Raw genomic sequence first — 13,035 nt, forward strand, 5'->3', positions numbered from 1 at the left:
TCATAAATAAATTTAGACAAATAAAAAAAAGACTTACAATATGAAACGGGAATAGAGGTAGTAAGAACCAATAGCCTTTAGTAGATCCAATAGCGAAAGGATAACGGTGATACTCCATCGTCTCATCATCATTATCACTAATTAATCATTAGTACTAATTAGTATTTCTCGAGCGATCGATGCTACTAGCACGTTACATCCGGCCGGAATTAATATTTGCCAAAGGCGACGGACCAGATTACGCTACGGCACGCGTGGCCGGCCGGCGACGTCGACGGCGACGGCCGCCGCCGCAAGTGGCTGGCTCTCCCTCTCCCTCTCCCTCTCCCTCTCATCTCCATCTCGTCGCGTACCCCGACCGTTCATATCCGCGGGCCCCACCTGTCGCCGGCGGAGCCAAAGCCGCCGCTCTTCCCGCGCCGCCATCTGGCGCCGTCCCTCGCGGATCCGACGGCCCAGATCTTCCGGAGGAAGCGGACAGCGACTCCCCCATCTCTCTCTCACTCTCTGGCTGGCTGGGGCTGTAACTTGGTACGGCCACCCGGTGAATCGTACACAGGAGGTTTGCGTGCTGACGTGGCGTGAGAGACACACACCTGAGGCTGCAGGTGTTGCTCAACAGAAATGTTGAACCGCCACCATAATTTCGATAGGTTTGTTGTCATGGTCGATGCACAGTCCTCCTCCATGACCGATCTACAGGGCCAAATTAGCAGCCGATTGACCGAACGTTTGTTTCTCCTTAGCTGACGGTCGTCGTCCATCAGGTTGCTGCTCATCTTAATTATTATCCGTTCCTATTTGATAGGTAACGACTGCGTTTTAAGAAAACTTAAACATTAGAAAAAAAAATGTAATATCAATTAAGTAGGTAGAAGCGAGGCTTCGAAACGAGGCTGGCTAGCCTGCCGCCTCATGGAGCTAGCCAGAAGACCTATGGATGTTTCGCAATTACAACACTTAAAATGGTGGGGATATGTTTTGTTATGCTGCGAGCGAGAAAATATACATTTAGACATAATAATGTGTTAGGATTTGCTTGGCTCACGTATTTTTACCTCGGTATCCTTGTTTTGTTGTACTGAATTTGTTACCCGTCATTTGTAATTTTGTATTACCTAGTTTATGAGGTTGTATTCAATTGAATAATACTAGCACAAGAAGGATGTCAAGAGTTCTTAAGTATTTTCTTTCCAAATTATAATCTTCAATGATAATTTACAACACCATCGTTTCACTTACGTTTATCATTTGCACGACTTATTAATAACCAAAATCTAATTTATTGACAAAACTTTCACATATGTGACATATTGATCACCGTAATAAACTTAGACGAGAAATCAAAAAACAACTCTAAAATCAACTTTTAAAATTAAAGTTTGGTTTATAAACATAAGCGTGAACGACACCGGAATAATACTCCCAAATTCACATAAGCATGGTACAGTACCAAGTACAAATGAGATAATTCCATCACTAACTAATCATGATAAAAGACATGAAGCAAAGATTGTGCAGAAGTATCTCTTACTCCATTTTTGATGAGCCAAAACTAATCATGCATACTTCCCAGCAGCAACATCTGTACTGCTAATGATTAGCAGTATACCACCACTAACCACAAAATAATTAGCAAGTCCAGTTTTGGTATGGAGCAGAAGACAGTTTAACCCTCATGTGGGCCCCACCCCCCAAGCATTCCGAGAGGTGTAGTACAGATGGCAGAGAAAGCGTCGACGTGGCCCCCCGTCCTGTCGTTCCCGCCATTAACCCACACCTCCACTCGCGCCACTACCATACCACCACCAATCCCCTCCTCCTCTTCGTCTTCCTCGCGCCGCCGGATCCCAACAGCCACGAGCCCCTCGCTATAAATTGCAGTGCAGTGCTCGCTCTCGAGCTCGGTCGCCACGCACCAAAACCAAGAACAGAAGAAAAGAGAACAGAGAAACTCGCTGTGATTGACTGACTGGTCGGAGGATGGTGGTGGCGAGTTTGATGGAGGAGGAGGTGGACGGCGGCGGGGCGGTGTTCCTGGTGCGGGAGTTCGACGGCGGCCGTGACCGGGCAGGCGTCGAGCAGGTGGAGTGCGCCTGCGAGGTGGGACCCAGCGGCGGCAAGCTCTGCCTTTTCACTGACCTCCTCGGCGACCCGCTCTGCCGCGTCCGCCACTCGCCGGCCTACCTCATGCTTGTACGTTCCTGCGGCTGCTCCTGCTGCGCATTGATCTAGTGATCTCTCTCGCGAGAGATGTATGTCGCGTCGCCATTGTTGATCGTGGAGATATATACTGGTGCTGAATTGGGATGTGCTCCATCCAGGTCGCGGAGGTTGTGGGCGGGCCGCTCGGCACGGAGATTGTCGGCGTCGTCCGCGGCTGCGTCAAGACTGTTGCGTGCGGCCGCAGCCAGCTGTTCTCCAAGGTCGCCTACCTCCTCGGCCTCCGGGTGTCGCCGCGCCATAGGCGGCGAGGGATCGGGAGGAAGCTGGTGGAGAGGATGGAGGAGTGGTTCCGGCAGATGGGCGCCGAGTACGCCTACGTCGCCACCGAGTGCGACAACGAGCCGTCGGTGCGCCTCTTCACCGGCGCCTGCGGCTACGCCAAGTTCCGCACGCCGTCGGTGCTCGTGCACCCGGTGTTCGGCCACGACCTCGCGCCGTCGCGGCGCGCCTCCGTCGTGCGGCTCGACGCGCGCGAGGCCGAGCTACTCTACCGCCGCCGCTTCGGCTCCGTCGAGTTCTTCCCGCGCGACATCGACGCCGTGCTGTCGAACGCCCTCTCGCTCGGCACGTTCCTGGCCGTGCCGCGCGGGACGCGGTGGCGCGGCGTCGAGGATCTCCTGGCGTCGCCGCCGGCGTCGTGGGCGGTGGCCAGCCTGTGGAACTGCAAGGACGCGTTCCGCCTCGAGGTGCGCGGCGCGCCGCGGCTGTGGCGCGCGGCCGCCCGCGCCACGCGCGTCGCCGACCGCGCCGCGCCGTGGCTCGGCATCCCGTCCATCCCCAACCTGTTCGAGCCGTTCGGCCTCCACTTCGTCTACGGCCTCGGCGGCGACGGGCCCGCCGCGCCGCGCCTGGCGCGCGCGCTGTTCCGGCACGCCCACAACGTGGCGCGGCGCGCCGGGGCGCGCGTGGTGGCCACCGAGGTCGGCGCCCGCGAGCCGCTTCGCGCCGGCGTGCCGCACTGGCCGCGCCTCGGCGCCGACGACCTCTGGTGCATCAAGCGGCTCGCCGACGGGTACGGCGACGGCGCGCTGGGCGACTGGAGCAAGGCGCCGCCGGGGAAGTCCATCTTCGTAGACCCAAGGGAGTTTTAGCTCAACATCCATCGCTCTACTCCAAACAGTACATAGTTTCATCTGTCGATTATCTGCCGTAGATCACGCATCCGACGGCCAAGAGTTGACGAGGACCGTCGTGTAATTTCGCTGTTTTTGTGAGGGTATAATTAATGAATCTGTTCATAGTTACATCAGTGGAATATACCCGTCGATCGCTTTTTTACGTTTGGCTTAATCTGTGTTCACTCCTTCCCTAAAATATAAGAATTTATATACATTTTTAATATATTATTAAATAGAATATTTATAGTTATGTTTTGAAAGCACTCATATAATACTTCCTCTGGTTTTTCTTCGATTTTTTAATTGATGTCATTGACTTTTAAATTTACGTTTAACCTTTATCTTATTAAATTTTTTATCTAAATATATAAAACTATAAATCATACTTAAAGTTAGTTCAGTATAAATCAAGTCATAATAAAATAATCAGTAATTATATATATTTTTTTAAATAAGACGAAGAGTAAAACGTAGATTCAAAAGTTAGTTGTATCAACTAAAAAACCTGAGAAAGTAAATCGTTTTAAAATATGAGCATTTATGTGTCCCGCAAAATGGATATATAGAGATATGTCGAGATTCATTTTATGTTTAGATTAATATTGGCAAATACACGTAGAAATGTTTATATTTTGAAACATATTTTAGAGTGAGTGGTTTCTTTTTCTTGTTTTGTGTAAAAGAAGTGGAAATGGAATGTTTGTAAGCTAATCTTGCAGCTGTTTGTTTTACATGTAGCAGAACAGTGGGAGATTTTAGTAGGGCCATAAGAGCAACAGATGAGTTGTACTTGTGCAACTGCACAATCATCTGAGCCATGAATAGAATCTTGACCGTCATCATGAATGATGTGATCTTGCCGTTGCAGTTGCAGGTGCTGTGGTGTTTTGATTTGCATAATTAAACCACATGTTTGCTCACAGTAATATATATGCATTTAATAAGGAGTTGAGCTGTGCCATTCTGCTTAGAATTTCAAATAGTATCAGCAGTTTATTTGTCTATATTTCTTAAAGAAAATAATTGGATTTTGAGGCATTGAACTTGTGTTTTTGAATGGTTTAATCCCAAATGTAATTGGTAGCCATTCTCTCTTCTCTTGATATCTCCCACATGTAGACAGATGACCACATATATATGTATGTATGTATTATATATCTTAATGTTGTGCTCAACGTCGCTAAATCTATCATAATTAATGTTAAGACTAGAAATGATTATTTTCATCAAATGTTTCAGTGGGTGAAAATCTAAGAAAAATATATAACGCTTACTTGCAATATGTGTATTTTTTTTAACAACCATGCTCAATTTATTTATTTTTCTTTCCACCGGAATATCATTAAATCGACAATATATATAGTCACTGTAATGGATTGGGCACTGAAAAGTCAAAAACAAACTAGGGTTGTTAATTAACATAGTATGCCGCCATCGTAGTAGTTACCGCTAATTATGAAGTCCCTTTCAGCGTCCGATCGATCAAAGTGGGATTTTTATTCATGTGTTCATGGTGTTCTTCGACTTCCATTTCAACATCTTGATGGAGAGACCGACCAGCTGGGGCTGGGCCATGCCATGGCGTCGAGGAAACAAAATTCTCTGAGCTTTTAGAATGTACGTTCACTTTGAGCTTAAATAATATAGCTTCGTTGAGGAAACAAAATTCTCCAAGACAAAACATGCATGCAACGAGAGCCTTAACATAAGCCCAATTTAGTTTTTAATCCTAAAATTTTTGTGTTTATCGATTAAAAGTTGGCAAAAAAAATTTTTGGAATCCTGTTCCCATCTCAGTTGTGGGGAGAGCGGTTGGCTCTTGATTCGCAATCGGGACGAGACAGACAAAAGGCATGATCACACAATTAGGAAACACATAAAGAAAATAAGGAATGCTTAGTTATAGTTTTGGCCATACCTAGTTTTTACTGTTCATCTTTTCGTTTCTGTTTATGTTTATAAGCTAAATTTTAAATTTTGAATCTTAAATTAGAAGTTTTGGTTTTTTATCGTAGTTTAATTATTTTTTATCGTTAAAAACACGTATGTAGAGCTTTTATTAATATATTATTTTTCGTTTGCAATGTGTCGTTAGAACTTCCGTTGGCGATGCTCCGAGTAAAAGTATATAAATATATATAAAGCATGCATGAAACTTATGAGCAACTCGGCGATTAATATAAAGCAAACAAAGATCGGAGCCCCGAGCTAATTAGCGATCGATTCTATCTAGTAGCCCAAGTTGTAATTCCATTTTAATTACTTATATGAAATGGATAGATTAGTGGGGAAGGTAGCTCTAATAAGCGTGCGGCATGAGAGCGACACTCGAATTTGGCCAATTGCAGCCGTGGTGTCAACCTCAAAGCATGGGGGCCCCTTTCAATCTGTTGCAGCAAAAGTCCCGGGAAAACGAAAGCCAAACACACGCTCGATCGTCCAAAAACACACACAAAAAAATATTAATGATTTAAATAGTATATTATTTAGTTAGCTATAGTGCCCCCATGAACTTGCATTCATGCTACCTATTTCATGCATGTGTGTATTCCATACGTATCTTTGTTATAGATAATAATTCGGATCATATCTCTAACAATTCGTGTCTCGGTTATATATGCCTGTGTATATATGTTCCTAACAATCTTATCCATAATCTCTTTTTTGCATGCATATTAATTAATTACTATGGTTTCAATCAGTGACGGATCTAACATGGATGTTAGGGGTCTCTAATCCCACTATGAGCTCTAGATCTATGGAGTTTCCGCTAAAGTCTCACTAAATTTTTTGTTTATAGGTTTACGAAAAGAGCCGCTGAAGCTCTATCTAAAGATTAAATACAAGTATTTCCAGCCTCCACTAATATTTTGTTTTGGTTCTGTCCTTGGTTTTAATCCTAATTCTCTTAATCTATTTATTGTCTCTCCATCTTAATCAACTTTAAGAAAGAGAACAAAAAGCAAGTAGATTAACTAAGAAGGAAGCAAAAATATATATACATGGCTTTCAACTCGGACGGTAGCTGTCTGCCATGGAGGGAGGCCGTGCCGACACATCGTCTCTTGACGCTGTGGACGAGAGAGATAGAGATATGAAGCTAGATCGATTTGTACGTGCTTAACTTCAAGACATTGACCTAGCTAGCTAACCGACTTGATGGACAGGCTCAATCATGGTGTTTTGCATAGGCATCAAAGGTCCACATCCATCTTGTTAATTATGGGGAGAAGAGAATGCATGACAAGTGCTGAAAAATCCTTTGGCTATATGCTAACAATTGGCATCTCAAATGGATTCGCGCATATATTATCTTCGATTTTGACCGCCTGCGATATATATTCATTTCGAGTTTTTAGGATAATGGGATAAAAATATCGTGATCTCTACAACATATATTTTTTATATATAGCTATGTCGTTTACGAAGTAAATATTTATCTTATTAAAACTATCATCTTCAAAACTCAATTGGATTAATTTCCTTCCATATGTGGGCAGACTGGCAACTCATCCAGTAGAATTTTGTTTAAATGTCCATAAAATTCCTATATATGTCACTAGCTATATAGTTTTAATATATATTTTGATGAAATATTATTGGCGTATATATTTTGTGCTTTTAATTACTTGGCATGGAGAAGTGAAATCCTAGGAATATATAGTCTAAGCTTTTGTGCTAGTCCTAAAACATGGAATCTAGCTTACATCAATATTATGTCGGATGCTCAAAGAAGAGATCGATGAGATCCCCTTGGCTGATGTTGTGTCAATAATCTCTTCTGTCCCCAAGGCATAAAATCTTTACTAGGCCTGAAAAGAACTGGAAAAAGAGTGATTTTATGCGCATCCTGTAAAGACATCAGCAGCAATGCTTTGGCTGCTGCCGCCGCCGTATATATTCTCTCCTTTCTGAACTGGCACCCACCCATTCTTTGTCTGATCCTGCTGAGATGGTCGAGTTTCTTATCTGAATTCTGATGAACTGAACAATCAATCTCAGTAGCAAAAGCCACACGACTCCGGCAGCCAGCAGGCCAACACCAGCATCGTCATCTTCATCTTCTTCTTCCTCTTCTTGATCTGCTTCTTGTATTCTTCTTCTTCTTCTTGTTGCATTATTACAAAAGAGGGAAAGCGATTGACATGCCGGCGAATAGTGGCAAGCGTAGTAAGGTCGTTTTAGCTCACTGGGAATGATGATTGAATTGAAGCAGCTGTATCAGCAGTGCTTATTCGTTAATCTACTGTTTTTGTTTTTCTTTCTTCAGTGGTACTGTGTGTCCTTTCTCACTCGTTGTTCAGTCTCCTTCTTTCTTTCTGCTGGCTGTCAGTTCAGCTGGCTCAACAGTTTCAGAGGAATTTGGAAAACTTAGTTTGCACACTTTGACTCCTCACAATTTCGCCACATCTATAGTTCTATACATGGATATCAGTTATCCCCTCCATTTTTATTTATACAACAAAAAATTGAAACTAACATGTCTTGTAATTAAGAGTAATTTTCATATAATTGTAACTTTCTTCGCAAAACTATCAGTTCTCTATAAATTTTAGCTTTTAGCTAGATGTTTATAACATTTTGGGACCGCATGTCATACACATGTATCGGTGCAAGTTGGCCTCATATGTCATATACAGTTACACATGCAGGGGCTAAAGTTACAGTTTTATGATAAAATCGTTTGCTATTATTGCAATTTTGACCAATCTAAAGTTATAGCAAAGTGGTAATTTGACAAAGTAATTGCAGTTTTATGAAAATTTACTCTATTAATAAAAATGGAGGGAATATATGATGAATTTTATTTCTAAGTGCATAGTTATAGGGTGCAACTATTTCCATGTAAATACTTTCTACAAGTTATTAGAAAACTACTATACACATGTGTGCCTAATGAAAGAGACCAGATATATAACCTATTTTCATTATCTTAAAAAAAGTGAATACTACCTTATTCGTTTTAAAAGATAAAAACTGAAAAAGCCGCCTAGTTGGCCAAATGGCTAGAACAATAGGTCTGTCCACTCACTAAATAGACTTGCAATGTTCAAGTTCTAGATTTTACACTCGAGGCAGCCAATTTTGACAACACTTGTGCAAGAAAAGGAAAACAAAATAAAAGAAACACTAATTAATATCTTTTCCTTGCACTTCAAAAAAGATATCGAGATCATATTGCAACAGAAATCTAGAGCAAGATCATGGAGACATCTATCCCTCTCTAGCTATCAACAAACCAAATCTCTTCTTTTCTTTAGCCTTATGGCTGACTAATTTTCCCTTTTCTTTTTTTAATTTAACAAAACCCCTTTTGGGCCGTGCCGGGCCCACCACGAGCTGGCCTTTTTCTTGGCCATCGCCATCTCGAATGGAAGAGGCCTGGCCCACAAACTGGCATGGAGCTACGCTTTCGAGGCCCAGTATGTCTGCCTACCATTCTGGTGGGGCCCACATGTCTTCCACCTGGCACCTAACATATATCCCATTTTTGGTCCTAGGCCGCGTTATAAGTTAACTTTATCTTTCGTTCTAAAAAAATTAACTTATTTCTCTCATTTTCACGCGCATGATTTCCGAACGGCTAAACGGTCTATTTTTTCAAAAGTTTTCTTAGAAAAGTTATTTTAAAAATCATATTAATCTATTTTATATTTTTTTAATAATTAATTAATCATGTACTAATTTATTATCACCTTTTTCATGCCGGGGTAAGTTACTCTCAAACGAGCATGGCCCTAGTAGCTTCTTACTCTTCCCTCACAAAAAGACTGAATTTTTTAGTTTAACCATCCGTCATATTAATTGCAACTTTTTTAGTTTAACAATCCGTCTTCTGCATGAGTGTCCAGCATTTAACCATCCATTATATTTGAAAAAAATTAAAAAGTTAGTCACATGTAAAAATACTATTAATATTTTATCATCTAATACCAATAAAAATATTAATTATATTTTTTAAATAATACGAAGAGTCAATCATTCGTATCTAAAAATTAAAAATGGATTTTCTTTGGAACGGAAGGAAGTATATAGTTTAGTAGTAAAACAAAGTGCAATGCCTTTTAATTCCATGATATGGGGCTAATGTAATTGTCTAATTGGAGTGTGCGTTTCTGCGTTTAATTTTGTTCCATCATGTGTGTGATAGCTAGGTTCATTGTGACCCCAATTATTGATCATGATACGAACTTGTTGTTGATTAGTGCTCTCGTACGTGCGGTTGGATTAGATGATGGGTGTTAGGTAATCTTTTTTGTGAAAGATCTGATGGGTTTTTAGGTATTGGACTTGATGTTTTTGGATGGATGATAAGATTGGATACCCCATTAATTAATCACTTTATGAGGCTCTAATTAGCTTTTTATTTTTCTCACATCTTGTCTTCTTTCTAAAGATAACGCAACATATTTTTATTCACGAGCACTATAATTTAAAACCTGATGGGTGAAATCATATAACCACAATTAATTCTACGACTCAGTTTCATAAGACGATCTATGGACAGTTAATGTAGCCACGATGACTCATAATTTTTGTTCACCTTTTTCAGAAAGACTAACACACCTTGTTTGGAATAATGCAGGAAATTATCTATCTATGTTCCTGCTGACATCGAACTGTTTCTGTAATTTTTTATATAGAGAAAATCTGTAGGATTCAACATGCATTCCAATTCTAACCAATATAATGGGCTGCGAGAGGCGAGGCTCATGTTGATAAGCCCAGCCCATTTTGAATACAGATACAGTTAATACCGGAGGTGACATTATTCATCAACAGGTCAGCTCCTATCCTAAGTACAATCTGCCTTTTGGCTGATTCACCTGTCGTGCGTAAAAAAACATAAATTGTTTCTTTTGATTCATCTAAGAACCTAAATCATTTTGTTTGGATGAGATTTCAGTGATTCTCCAGAGAATCGAAGAACGGGAATCTCTACCAAAAAGGCCATAGAAAAAAAACTATTCACTTGAAGTTGGTGTAGTGATGAGTAGTGTAGGGGCCAAGATCATTTCATTCGATTATCCAAAAAGGTTCTCCGTATTTAAAAAATATACATAAAAGCTCTACCCCCTCTGTCCAAAAATATGAAGTGTATTTACAAGATTTTGACCGACAATTAATTTATTAGGATATAATTTTATGACACAAAATTTATATTATTAGATTCGTAATCAAAAGTACGCACTTGTGATTATGCTTTTGTATCACATATATAAATGCCATATTTTAGTAAAGCAATTGTTAGTCAAAAAAACTAATCGTCTTATTAACAAACTGATGTAATTATCATTTATTTTCTTGTGATTGGATTATTACTAAATGCATTTTAATTATAACATATATTTTGAGTATTTATAAAAAAAATTAAATAAGATGAAGGATCAAACATATAACTAAAGGTCAATTGCGTTGTCTATTAAAATGAGTGTTGCTATTGTATAGTATTATGTTTTAAATGAGATGATTCTTATAAGGTATCAACATATCATTTGGTATCAAATCTATACCGCGCCGGTATCAAATGTATTGATTGATTCGAAAACGATATCGACTGATGCGCAGTTGGTAATAATTGATATTAGGGTCGTATTAGCTGATGTCTTATCGGTAACTACTCAAGATACCGACGATACACATCAGCACTAGAATAGTAATTAATCTGACTAGTATAGCACAACATCACATTCGGAAAGAATAATGCTATATAGGTACTAGGGATGATACCTCAGTAGTACCAGATGATATTCAATTGGTATTGGCCTATACATACGAGGTTGTGTTAGGCCAGGGTAGTCTTCTTTTACTTCAATCCAGCTCAGTTCGTTGAGATGATCAGGTCAGGTGCAAAGCTTCTGAGATCTCTTCCTGGCAGCCCTATGACCTGAACTCTGTATGGACCAGACCTCACATGTGAAGATGTAGTTGTAGTGAGGCGGAAGGTGAGATCTCCATGCGACAACCTTGAACTTTTTGCCTTGACGCACGACACTCCCAAAGAGAAACTCTTGCATATTCAGCTCGGAAACTTCAGCATCACGAGCAGGAGAACATGTCTGATACTCGTAAGAAATCACGAGATATTCAGAGGGATTTTTGTTCACTCTCCTAACATACGCTGGTTCAGTCGCCTGCCAAGGATAATCACGGTGCACGCCGTACACTAGGAAATTCGTGTGCTTGTACTCTCTGATGCTCGACAGAGCCATGCTCCAGAACTCAGCGTTGAAATTAGCTTTCATCAGTGCAGTCCAGACGCTTGCACTCATGAAGCACCCGTTCAGCTCCATGGCCACATCCATGGCGATCGATGCCAGCTCTGGGTGCTCCTCTGCATCTACGCTTCCAAATGTGCGAACCTTGAAAAGGTACCAGTAAGCTTCTTGGGTAAAGTATTTTACTCTAAGAGTTTGGTTTGATCCAAACCTGGCAATCTTGTCAGACCGGCTTGCGACTATGATTTTGCTACCATTGGCAACAAAGCTCTTGGAAGCTGAGTACAATCTACTCCAGGCACTCTCATCGATGTCTCTGGTTAGTTCGATAACGATCAGAACCCTTTCTGCTCCACCAGTTTCATGGTTTTGATGCTTGATTACACCACAATCTCTGAGAGTCACCATGCTTGCATCTTGTAGATCATCCTCACTGAAAGATACAATCTGACGAAAGCGGTTTCGCACCCTTTCGTGGCGACAGGCATGCTCAATCAAGGTGCTCTTACCAACCTTACATGGGCCAACGATCGGCAGGACAGCAGGACTTTCAGCACCAGGAGTGTCATCCTTGAGCAGGAAGCTCATGATGTGCTCCATCTCCGTCTGACGATTGAACAAAGCGATGTCTAGAAGCAGGTGCATGCTGTATGGCTGATGGCACAAACGTGGGCAACTGCTCAGGAGCATGACAAGTTCTCTCGAGTCTTCAATGGTGACCCCAAGGCAGCCAAGAACTTGCAGCAGCAGCTGCTCTTCTGAACTCTGGCCACTGACCCTGCAGAACCGGATGCGCTTGGCAGGATTGAAGCTGCTGGATGCTGCAAAGCTGTCATCACTAACCTTGTGATCTTTGGTGCTGCCTTCTTCATGGCCATGGCGCCTGAATCTGTCGAGGGTGTAGTAGCCTCTGTACATCTCCTTCCTTAGGATGCTCAGCTGCTGCAGCATGGCATGCTTTGTGATGAGCCGTTCATCTGCCTCCTCCACGATGATACGGGCCCGGAGCAGCAGACGCTGCAGCCTCTTCTCAGCGGCCGGCTGGTGCCTCTTCTCAGAACACTTGTTGATCAGGAAAGATATGGATCTACTGGCAAGATCGCTCACAATCGCACAGAAAATGTTTTCCATGTGTAGCTAATCTGAAATTTCATGGATAGCCAAATACTGGGACTTGAGAGAAGGTGCAGTCTGAAATTTTTCGGAGGACGGGATTGAGATGAGTAGAAATTAAGGAGAATGCAATGTGCCCTGTGGACTGTGGTTTATACAGTTCCAGGTGCACCTAGAATTTATCCCAACCTATAGGTTTTCTGGAGGAAATCTTATAGTGGAAATTTTATGGTTGATGAGAAAGTAAGTAAAGATCGATTGGCAATTTTAACATTTTTGAGAAGTATATTTTTCTACCAAAATTTATAGTTAAAAATTTTGGTAGTATTTGATGGTACCAAATTTTACGCTAGAAAATA

General features: G+C 41.7%; 2 protein-coding genes across 2 annotated transcripts; one reads left to right on the plus strand and one right to left on the minus strand.

Annotated features, from left to right (window-relative positions):
* Positions 1 to 1,661: 1,661 nt before the first annotated feature.
* On the plus strand, positions 1,662 to 3,528 carry LOC102717815 (probable N-acetyltransferase HLS1). Its single transcript, XM_006658165.3, has 2 exons — positions 1,662 to 2,196; positions 2,325 to 3,528. The coding sequence occupies exons 1-2, from the start codon at positions 1,984 to 1,986 to the stop codon at positions 3,315 to 3,317; spliced, it is 1,206 nt and encodes a 401-aa protein (XP_006658228.2). The 5' UTR covers positions 1,662 to 1,983; the 3' UTR covers positions 3,318 to 3,528.
* A 7,415-nt stretch (positions 3,529 to 10,943) lies between these two features.
* Positions 10,944 to 12,694, minus strand: LOC102718097 (putative disease resistance protein RGA3). The gene has a single exon (XM_006658166.2). The coding sequence runs from the start codon at positions 12,692 to 12,694 to the stop codon at positions 11,189 to 11,191; it is 1,506 nt and encodes a 501-aa protein (XP_006658229.1). The 3' UTR covers positions 10,944 to 11,188.
* Between the last annotated feature and the right edge of the window lie 341 nt (positions 12,695 to 13,035).

The sequence above is a fragment of the Oryza brachyantha genome, chromosome 7 (assembly GCF_000231095.2).
Source record: "Oryza brachyantha chromosome 7, ObraRS2, whole genome shotgun sequence".
In the NCBI taxonomy this organism is placed as follows: Eukaryota; Viridiplantae; Streptophyta; class Magnoliopsida; order Poales; family Poaceae; genus Oryza; species Oryza brachyantha.